Source organism: Carlito syrichta, unplaced genomic scaffold, assembly GCF_000164805.1.
Source record: "Carlito syrichta isolate Samal-C Ts95f unplaced genomic scaffold, Tarsius_syrichta-2.0.1 Scaffold310954, whole genome shotgun sequence".
NCBI classification, from domain to species: domain Eukaryota; kingdom Metazoa; phylum Chordata; class Mammalia; order Primates; family Tarsiidae; genus Carlito; species Carlito syrichta.
In genome coordinates, this window is record NW_007255050.1 from 214107 (window position 1) to 225418 (window position 11312).

The window sequence follows — 11312 nt, forward strand, 5'->3', positions numbered from 1 at the left end:
CCTCAGCCTCCCAAGGCGCGGGATTACAGGCTGAGCCACCAAGCCTGGCTAAAACAAGGAATATTAAGCTCTGAACTTCTGGTCAATATATTAGACAGACAGGAGCAGGAAGAGAAAAGCAGGCAGGCAAAAAGCCCATGTCACTGGCCAACATGGCAGCTGATCAGTTCCTCCGTTTTCAGCCCACTTTCCACTATTTCTCCAAGCAACCATACAACCACAGCTAAGTAGCTGAGGTCATGGACTTAGGTGTCTGCAAGGCATGCAGTCTGGGCCCAAGGCCTGTGCCCTTAGCCACTAAGCTGTTCCCTGACCCTCTCTTTCCCTTAGCTTCCTCCTCTGCATCATGAATGGATTGTGGAAATAATAGAATTATTGTACTGGTCACAGAAATTAGCTGCTACTAGTACTTAGAATAAGGTTGTCACCGAAGTAAGTAGGTATGATATGTCAACTGCCTTTAGTAAGAAGAGAGCGAGAGAGCAAGAGTGACTAATAGCAGACAGCTCAGGTTGCTCTTTAAATGTACCCAAAGATGGCCTGTTCCACAGCCGCTACTCAGCAGGGAACATACTACACATTCTGTAATCTATGACTAATTGTTTATTGTGAAGCGTCTGCAAGTCCAGGTTTTTGTTTTTGTTTTTTAACACACTTTACCTCAACACTTATACTCTTATTTATTTATTTTTTAATTTTTTTCTTTGGAATAGCTAAACATTACGTATCAGCCCTCTCAGATAACACCCATACTTTTAACTACCTAACATTGTCTCAAATGTCTGAGCTAAGAGATCTACCCTCTTAGCAAATTTCAGGTATACAGAACACTTTTGTTAATGATAGTCACCACTTTGTACATTAGATCTGCCTAACACATTTGTTTTGCATAACTGAAACCTTGTATCTTTAAGGAAGGGATTGATAACTATGTGAGGTGATGGATATGTTAATTAGCTTGGTTGTGGGGATCATTTCACAATGGATACATATGTTGTCAAAGCAAGCTGTACACCTTCAGTATACACAACTTTTGTGTGCCAAGCCTACCTTAATAAAGCCAAAAAATAAAATGCTTAAATTAGAAAAGAATACATCTGAGCTAAGCCAAGTGGCTCAGCAAACTCCTCTTTCACCTGGAGTGACTCCTCCTTGCATCATTGCTAAAGTGACATGCCAATTTGTCAGAAACTTGGCGTTAGCTAAAAATGCTTCACTTTGTGGGGTGGGATCAGCTAATAATATTCAAAGATGGAACATTATGCTCTCTCATCTAAGGCATATTGTACATGGCAATTTCAGAAAACTTACAAATGATGTGTTAGGTACTATGACGAATGTCTGTCCATCGGGTTTTTAAGTGAGTCACCTACAAGGCAGGGAAGGGAACCTGAGAACTGTTCCATCACGGGGAAGAGCTATCAGTGGAATGCTGGGGACCCAGAAGATGCCGATGACCCCAGGAGACTAGCAGGATAGGAAGCCAAAGTCCTGGGAGATGTCACCCTAAGCTGACTGGTGTTGGGTGCCAGGAATATGCCTCATTAGCAACTGCAGAGGGCTTTCCATAAGCAGCAGCCCTGGTGCTGGACTTGGGTTTGCAACACTTAACATGGAGTGAATTGCTCCTCTTCCTAGCATTCCGGGACAGTTGGTGTGAGTGATCTCTTTCATGTGTGTGTGTGTGTGTGAAAGCAGGACTTATTGAGAGGACAGAAAAGCTCCCACAGTGGGAGGGGACCCAAGGGGGTTGCCATGAATGATCTTTTTCAAATGGCTGCATAGTGTTAGGGTCACAGGAAGATGATGCCCAATCCCTTCAGAAAGTAGTTTGGGTGTCTGACAGATGATGGCACCGCACAGGGCCAGCCAGCAAGGACAGCGTGGGAACACAGCTGTTGATGGGCTCAGTAACCGGGTTCCTGTTTTCTTGTTCCTGTCCTCCAGAGCTGGGAGAGATTAAAAACGTCACCACCACACAGCCCTCCCTAGAGCTGGATGGGCTGGAAAAGTACACCAACTACAGCATCCAGGTGCTGGCCTTCACCCGTGCAGGGGACGGCGTCAGAAGTGAGCAGATCTTCACCCGGACAAAAGAGGATGGTGAGGAACATGGTGGGTGGGGGTGGAAGCAATTGCTGGACAGACTGGGTCAAAGAAAGCTCAACTCTAGTCTTCAAATCATCAGGCTATTATTGACTTTGCTTGTGCCAACTTTTGCTCCCCTCCAAAAAATCCCAGTGCAGTTCAGACCATCAGCTTCCTGTGTTGGCCTTTGCTTGGTGCATCCAAAAATTGCTTCTCTCCCCGCTACTATAATTTTTCTTCTTTCTTTTTTTTTCTTGGCCAAGTATTATTTTAAACAAAGACACCTTTTATCCCTGAGCAATACTTTCCATGCCTGCTTTAGATCCCAGTAGAATAATTTTAGGAACTCCTTAGCTCCTAGTGTAGGCTCTGATTAAATTCATTCTTCCATTTGAAAACTAGGTACAGGTGTAAGTACTATTATTCTTTGCCAGCTGAAGCACTTCAGAATAGTAAGTTCTTGCTTTGAGAGCTTCCTGTTAACTTTTTAAAAATTCTTAAAAGAATTCATGGTGATGCAGTACAGTTTAAATCACTGCTCACTTTGTTTCAAAAGATTAATTCTTGCTGTTCCATATAATTTGGATTTAGTCATATGACTATTACCCAAACCTACACACACACACACACACACACACACACACACACACACACACACACACACACATACAATAAATAGTTTTTGTGTTATTTTAAGGGAAACTCTGAGGGATTTTATCTAAGCCTATCTCAGGAAGGAGTTAAGTCATAATAATTAATACAGTTGCAGTGAGAAAAGTAGCCTTCACCTCAATAAAGGAAGGAGCAACTGCTGTCAAATTGATACCCATCTGGAACCTACCCCAATGATTTCAGCATGGAATTATTCCAAAGATAGTGTTTACATGAAATAGTATACCTAAATGCTACGCTGACTTGACTCTGCAATTTATTTTGCCTTCTTGCCAGGTCTCTGTTCCCCAGGACACCTGCTAGGGATATGAAAGCTGTTACCCGTTGCTGGTTACCTCCCATGTATGGGCACATTTGATATCTATACCACTTTTTCCACCACTAGAGTATCAAAGATGCTGTTGTTCCATTTCATATCTGTCCCATAGAAGCAAAGTTGGGGACATGTGCTCAGAGGCCAGGAAAGTCTCTTCTCTTCAGCCTTTTTGCCCCTGACCACTACTTCCAACTCCAACCTCACTCTCTGCTCTCACCTTGGCAACCAGACCCAGTTCCCCAGAGCAGTTGCATCCACCCACCCTCACATGATATTTTCATGGCTTCTTGTGTTTGAGTGCTGCACACAAATTCATCCTCATTCACTTTAGTTTTTCTAGAATGCACAGTTCTTTCTGGAAATGTAGAGGTGTCAGCCAGTTCTACTCAAGTAAATTGGATTATTTAGGGAAATCTGAGGTCAAAATGTAATGCCATTAGAAAGTGGAAAGTGGAAATATCTACAAAGTTAAGTCCTAAGTGCGGACAGCCATAATTTAATTTTTAAAAATGTAATAGGCAAAGATCTGTGTAAATGCTGCCTTTGTCACCAGCTGCCCATGGGACTTTGGACACCTAACCTAACCTCTGAGCTAGACTATCCTCTTGTACAAAGTTGCTGTGACAATCTGACTGCACAGTCAATGTATAAAAACTGAAGTGATGTGTGAAAACACCTAGCTTGACACATAGTGGGATGCTCTCTGACACTTGATATTTGGTTATTTGCTCTGTACTCCTTCAGAGCAGGGGTGGAACATTCTTTTGCATTGCTAAGCAATAATTCAAATGTCACTGGAATTATTATTTAAAGAACAAACTGATCAGCAGCACAAATTTTTACAACTGAATATTTCAGAAGAATGTACGGAAATCCAATAAGAAGGGAAAGGCACTTCACAGATCCTTATCAACTGATGATTTTAGATCAATTTTTAATTAATCCTTCATTTTGAGAAAAGATAGAGTTCTGTCTCAGAGCTTGACCCCCAGGCCCAAGGTCTAATTTGTCAGTCAATCATGCTCTGCTTTTGTAGCCAGTGCTGAAAGTGTAGGGAGATGTGATAGACTGTGGAAGTCCCTGTCTTGGGTCCAGTTACCCCTGGGAGGAGGTAATGAGTCCCACTTTTATTGGTGGTATGGGACAATGAGTGTGCAGAACTGAGTGTCAATATTTATTTCGGATAAAGCAGCATTTTTAAAAAGAAGTGAAGCAGAGATTGGGTGGAAGACAAGAAAAGTTAGTGTAATAATGAGTTTATTTCCCAGATTCAGATAAAAATTTACTAATTTAGAAATGGCCAGGAATTATGCCAGCCACTTTTGTGGACTCAATATCTAATATAAATGGGCATTTGTTCAGTTGATAAAGTTAAATGCAATTTTTTGTCTGATTTAAAGATGGGATAATGGTAGTTATCAGAAAAGAAATGATTAATTAAATTGACTACAAATCTTGTTTATACATCTAGTGAACTTTGTAATTTTGAAGTTTGGATTATACTACTAACTTAAATTATGTAAAAATATGGATAGATTTCTAGTAAAATAATTGCCAACATTTATTTGTTCTTTCTTAATAAGGCAGAGTTTGAAGTTTCAGTGTTTATCAATGTTCTTGCATGTCAGGAAAGAGTAATATATTAACAGCAAATATCCTATTTATTCTGTGCCCAACACATGCCATACACTAGTCTTTCTAAACCCAGGGGGCTCTGAGGTTTAAATTGTGTTGTTAGGTCACTGATTATCCTTTTTTAAAAAAAGGAAATTTAACTACTAATGAAAGCAGAAAGTTTACCTTTTGCAAGAGATTACTTGCAATAAAAATATTCACTTAAATAAAATGATGTTATGTGTCTTAAGTAGTTTTTCAGCCTCTATCTAAGGATTCTTGGGCTCATAGACATATTCTTGGGTCCAAGAACATAGCTTCAGGACCATAAATTTTAGACTCAGGTTCATGGACATATTCTCATTTCTGTGATCATAGCTTCAGGTCTATGGATATAGTCTAAGATCCATAAATATATGGACATATGGTTCATGGACATATTGTTGGAGTCTGTGAGAATTCCTCAAGTTTCATATTCTCTTCCTAGGACTGCTCAGTCAATGAAAACTTGCATCTCTATCATTGCTACAAGAACACAAAAGATGATTTGGTGACCTGGATTTCTGTTTGTAAGCACAGGACAACTAATTCTGATGCCTGTGAAATCCTAGTACCATTTTTTTCTGATGCTATAATCTGAGCAAAACCATAAGGAAGGAGAACACAAACAAAATGCAATCTGAGAATTTTCCAATTGTTATTTTCATTCTGCAGGTATAAGCTAGTTTCAGCTTTGATCCCTTTATGCAAAAGTAAACATTGCATATGTATTAACAGAGATAGCTGTGTTTAAGTTCAAATATTTGCTGAGTACATCACTAACGCACATAACTCTGAAGGCTTAGGTGAGAAGGAGGCTAACAGCAGGTATAACATATGGTCCCTGTTCCCTCCCCACTGTCAGTTAGCAATCTCTTTGAAAGAATATCTGAAAGTGGAGCTAAGAGGGAATAAAAAGTGAATAAACTGAAGGATATCCCTGAATCCTCTGACACTCATGCCTTGAGTCATACATGCCCTCAAAGGCATGAATGGTATGTGCCTGTGCGTGAGTGCTTAGGTGATTCTGTGACCACACCTTGGTAGATCTTAAAGGGGATGGATTGTGTGTGTGTGTTTCCATAATCACCAGCAATGATACAACTTCAAGAGACACAAGGAAGGCATCATTCACCATGTGAAAACCTTCCAATCACTACTGTTTAAGGTTCCAGGCTTACACTATGTGACAGTGTGCCCTGTGCAGTAACAGGTATACCAGCAACACAACAGACCAGAATGTTCTAGAAGAGATTCTACCAAGTGGCTTTCAAAAACCCCTCTACTTCAATGGTTTTCAATCTAGGTTCTTACAAAGCCCAATGTTTCTTGGGCAGGCTTTATAGGTACCCAGTGGTAAGAGAGAGGCTCAGCGGGCAGCCTCCTCCTCCCCCCACCCCTGCTCCAAGAAAAGCCTATGTTCATATCTTTCCAGGATAGCTAATCCCAGTCCATATTAAAACCAAAGATGTATTCATTTTTTAGGCATATTTCTCCTAATAATTTCAGCAGGAGCTGATCCACTGTATAATGGAACAAAGTTGCATAAAATGTATCTGGTTATCTTCCCCTGACCAGTCTTTGCTAGACTGAGATATCTTAGATCCACAGCAAATCCTAGAGTACTGAGAACATCAAGGTGAACTTTATCTATACACCCAGGTCTTGCATATCTATTTCTTATTGTCGGGAAATTATTGAAAAACTGTTTTATATTTCTGGTCCAATGCAAATGCATAATTTTGTCTTCTATTTATACAGAATTACAACCACCCAGATTAATGCCCTTCTACAAATAGCCACAATATACATAAAAACTATTGTCCCTTATTCTTCTAGACCAAGAAAGTCTATCACACATTATAAGCAATCACATTCACTTGTGATATATACTGGTTTCCCACATGATATTTTGGTTAAAAGATCTGTCTAAAGAATGTTGCATACCACTGCTCTAGTGAGAGTAAAGGCCAAAAAGTATCGAATTCTTGTGGAAATAGCAAGAGACATGTGTATTGCTTGGTGAGATGACAACTGTGAATATAGGCATGTTCCTCAAAGATCATGGAACTTGTGCTGTACCACATAACTCATAAAGACCACTGTGGTGTTTTGAGCTCAGGTGGTTTGGGCTATTGTGATGTGGACCACATATGTACATGCACATGTGTGCAGACTGTCAAAAGAAAAACTTTAGACAAACTAAATGTAACAGTTTAATTTAGCAAAGAACAATCTGAGAATTGGGCAGACTTTGAACCAGATTAAGATCAGAAGACGCTGGTGCTGCCATGTGTTTGAATAAAATTTAAAGATAGTAAAAGGAAAGTGATGTACAGAAAAGGGAAGTAAGGTACAGAAACAGCTGGACTGATCAGCAGTCTACCTTATTTTAACCCGGTTTGGAACAGTTGGCCACCTGTGATTGGCTGAAACTCAGTGATTGACATAAGAGTAGGCTACAGTCTATTTACACATCCAGTTAGGTTACTATGTATCAAGAAACCTTTAGGCTGAACTTAAAATATATAAGGAGGCAGTTTTAGGCTAAACTTAACAATACAAACACACACAGACAAACATGCATGTGCACACACGTGCACATGCACACACACACACATACTTACACACGCCTGCCTAGGCTAATCATTAAGACCAGAAAAATGATGATGAAAAAATTGAAACTGACGGCTGTGTCTATGTGGGTGTTTCCTCACACTTTTGTCTGACTTTCGTACTTCAAACCAAGACAATACTATTTCAGAATACTGACTTTGATGCTTTACATTATGATATATTAGTGGAGGGTTTTCCTGCATGTATTCATTTTCTGTGTTGTATAACAAAGTACTGCGTTCTCAAAACAGTACACATTTATTATCTCACCATTTCCATGAGTCAGGAGTCCAGATCCAGTTGAGCTGACCTCCCTGCTCAGGGATGCCACTGGTAAAATCAAGGTGTGGGATTGAGCTGTGGTCTCATCTGAGGTTGGGGGTCTTCTCCCAAGCTCACTGACTGTTGGTGGGATGGGCTCCCAGAGGCATCCCCCAATTCCCTGTCACATGACCCCTCACCACAGCATGGCAGGTTCCTGCTTCAATCAAGGCCAACAGAAGATTGTCTTGATGGTTTCTAATTCCTCTGCCTTCTTTTGTCTTGATCTGTCCCTTTTAAGGGACTCATATAATGAACTCCAGCCTACCCAGGAAACTTTCATTTTTATTAACTTAAAATCAAGTGATTAGAACTTTAATATATCTGCAAAATCCCTTCACCTTTGCCACATCACATTAACCTGATTGTGAGAGTGATCCATCCATAATAGTAACAGGTACTACCCCCACTCAAGGTGAGTAAATTACATGGGTATGTAACCAAAGGGTAACAATATTGGAGACCATCTTCAGATTCTGCCTACCACACTATAGCTAATGAAATCATCTTCTCAACCATTTAGAAAATCTGTATTGAGGATTTAGGATGTTCCAGATATTGGCACAAGCACAAGAGATACAGCAGAGAACAGGGTGGTCATGGTAGGTCTTGCAGGCTATTGAGGGGGACATACATTGACAAACTACTCCTGGGTGGATTATGACAAGTGCAGTGATGAACAAGAGTCTCAAGGGAGACTTGGGAGCCCTGGCCTAATCTAGGCTGGTGTTCAGGGAAGGCATTCTGGAGGAAGTGATATTTAGTGGAAGCTGAGAGGTGAGGAAGAGTTGCCAGGGAAAAGGTGGAGGATGGGCCTGAGATGGGAAAAGCACACCACTTTCAGGGACCTCGAAGAATATCTCAGTGTTGGGGAGCAGCAACAGAGAGGTGAGAGAGAGCCCAACAACTGGCCTGACACATTCAGGCAGAGCTCTAAAGGGCAGAAAGAAAGAGAAAGGGAGGGAGGGAGGGAGGGGAAGCGGGAGGGAGGAAGGGAGGGAAGAAGGAAGAAGGAAAAGAAGGAGGAAGGGAGGGAGGCAATGATGAAAAGAGAATTCTAGGTTTGGGCTCTTACAAGTGAGAATATTGCCAGGACCCTTCCTGAGATGAGGCAGAATGAGGGTGTACATGGGAAAGACGAGAGGAGCCCTGTTGTGGAAATGGTAGCTCTAAGGTGCCTGTGAGACATCTCGTGGAGATGGCCAGGGCAATTAGACATATGAAACATGAGAGCATTTGCAGCTCAGAAGGGAGGATCAAACAAATTGGGAGAACTTAGAAGAGCGAGTTCTCTGGAACTTACATTCTTTACCTCAATTAAACTTGGAGCCAAAAATGTACTCCACAATGCCTAAAAATTTATGAAAACTGCCAAGTTTGCCTAGACCTTTATAAGATAAAAACTGATTACCAAAATAAAATATGATCACTAGGAATGTTTCCAGAAAATATAATATGTCCCAGACAGGCCATGCCATGCCGTCTCTGTCTTCTGCAGTCCTCAATTTCATTTATAATTCAACATTAGGACTTTAATACATTTGCAGGGCAACTCCTTTGGGTTCCCTCCCACTATGGATGTTTCTTTGTCCTCTCAATAAATCCTGTTTTCTCACTTAAAATAATAAATATATACATACATATATGTATGTTTTCATAAATTTTTAGGTATTGTGGAGTACATTTTTGGCTCCAAGTTTAATTGAGGTAAAGAATGTAAGTTCCAGAGAACTTGCTCTTCTAAATGTCCCAATTTGTTTGATCCTCCCTTCTGAGCTGCAAATGCTCTCATGTTTCATATGTCTAATTGCCCTGGCCATCTCCACGAGATGTCTCACAGGCACCTTAGAGCTACCATATCCACAACAGGGCTCCTCTCATCTTTCCAATGTACACCCTCATTCTGCCTCATCTCATATATATATATATAATATATATATTATATATATATGTATTATACATACATATATATATAATATATATATTATATATATATGCAAAATCCCAGATTATAATCTGGTATTTATAATTCAATGTTAAGTAACATAATACAGGCTAGCATCTATTTTTTTTTTTTTGTCAAAGAATGAAAAGTGTATTTAAAAGTAAATTAGAGAGAGAAAGAGAAGGGAGAAAAAAGATTCACCTCCCCAAGGTGGGGGAGGGGGCCAAAGCTAGGAAGCATGGCGACAGCCATAGCTCAAAGAGTACATGGCCACACCAGAGTCTAACAAGGCAATGGCCTGGCTAGCATCTTTTAATGACATGTAGTCTAAAGAAATAATGACAGTTATTACAGATGATAGCTACAATCTATTTAGTGCTTACTGTATGCAGAACTCCAAACAAATGATTGACATGTATTATCTCATGATACTAACAGTAAAACCATAGGTCAGTACAATTATTGTTCCAGCTTTATGTATGAATGAACTAAGTCTTATTAAAGAAGGTGATTAACTTGCCCAGGACATAGAACTAAGTGATAGAGCTAGCCAAACTCAGTGGTGGGGCTCCAGGGCCCATGCCTTTAATCATTATAGTAGAGTCCAAACCAGAACTCAAGTGTTAAGTTTCAACTCTGAAAAAATTATCTTAGTAATCCAGAAAACCTTTTTTAGAATGGCTGTTCTTCAAGTTTTCTATATTTTATATTATAGTGTATAAAATTCTAATAATCATACAAAGAAGAACAGCACAGGATAGATTATAAATCCCAAGATTACAACCCCATGTATAAACAGGGGTTTAGATAGTGCAGTAGAAGTCCTTTGATTGAATGTGATGCAAACACATTCATGTAAGTCAATTAAAGTAAGGAATCACTAAGTTTCACTGTGACCAAGACAAACGTTGAACATTGCATTTTAATGTGAAACATATCAATTATAGTTATTTCCTAATTATTCACTACTCAAATGATCCAGAGTCATTTCCTTAAATTTTGGGTGAACATATTAAAGTTCTGTGCCATCTTTTGTTCTATGAACTGTATTTATCATATAAAATCTGCAATTTTCAGCTTAAGTTTCATAAAAGTGGAGTAAGTTCATACTACCATTTGCCAACAACCTATCTTGATTTTTCCATGTTTCATTCTTCACGGCGGTCTTAATCAAACATAAATGCATCTTCTTTTATTCTTTCTTCCTTACTTCTTTTCTTCTTTCCTTTGTCTTCCTTCTTCTTTCTGTTCTTCATTTCTTTTTTCCTTTCTTTTTTCTTCCTTCCTTCTCTTTTTTTAAGCTTCATGGGGTACTTGTGCAGGTTTGTTACATGGGTGTTACATAGTGCATGATGGGAAGGGTCTATTTCTTTCCTCCTTCTTTCCTTCCTTTTAAGAGTCAAGGTAGTGTGCAGGTTTGTTACATGCGTATATTGCATGATGGTGAGGGTCTTTTTCATTCTTTCTTTCCTCGTTCCTTCTTTTTTTTTTGAGTTGGAGTCTCACTCTGTAACCCAGACTGGAGTACAGTGGCCACTCCCGGCCACTGCAACCTCGACCTGCTGGGCTCCCGCGATCCTTCCGCCTCAGCCTTCCGAGTAACTGGAACTACAGGCATGTGCTACCATGCCTGACTGATTTTGATTTATGTAGAGATGAGTCTCGCCAAGTTGCCAAGCGGGTCTCAAACCTATGGGCTCA

The 11312-nt window shown here is 40.0% G+C and overlaps 1 protein-coding gene across 1 annotated transcript in view; it reads left to right on the forward strand.

Annotated features, from left to right (window-relative positions):
• Positions 1 to 11312, forward strand: part of DSCAM (DS cell adhesion molecule) — a gene marked incomplete at its 5' end in the record, with an annotated part of 312828 nt that overhangs the window by 203343 nt on the left and 98173 nt on the right. The window contains one exon of the mRNA XM_008068451.1: positions 1948 to 2103. Coding sequence (XP_008066642.1) covers positions 1948 to 2103 — 156 coding nt within the window. The remainder of the gene's footprint in view (positions 1 to 1947; positions 2104 to 11312) is intronic.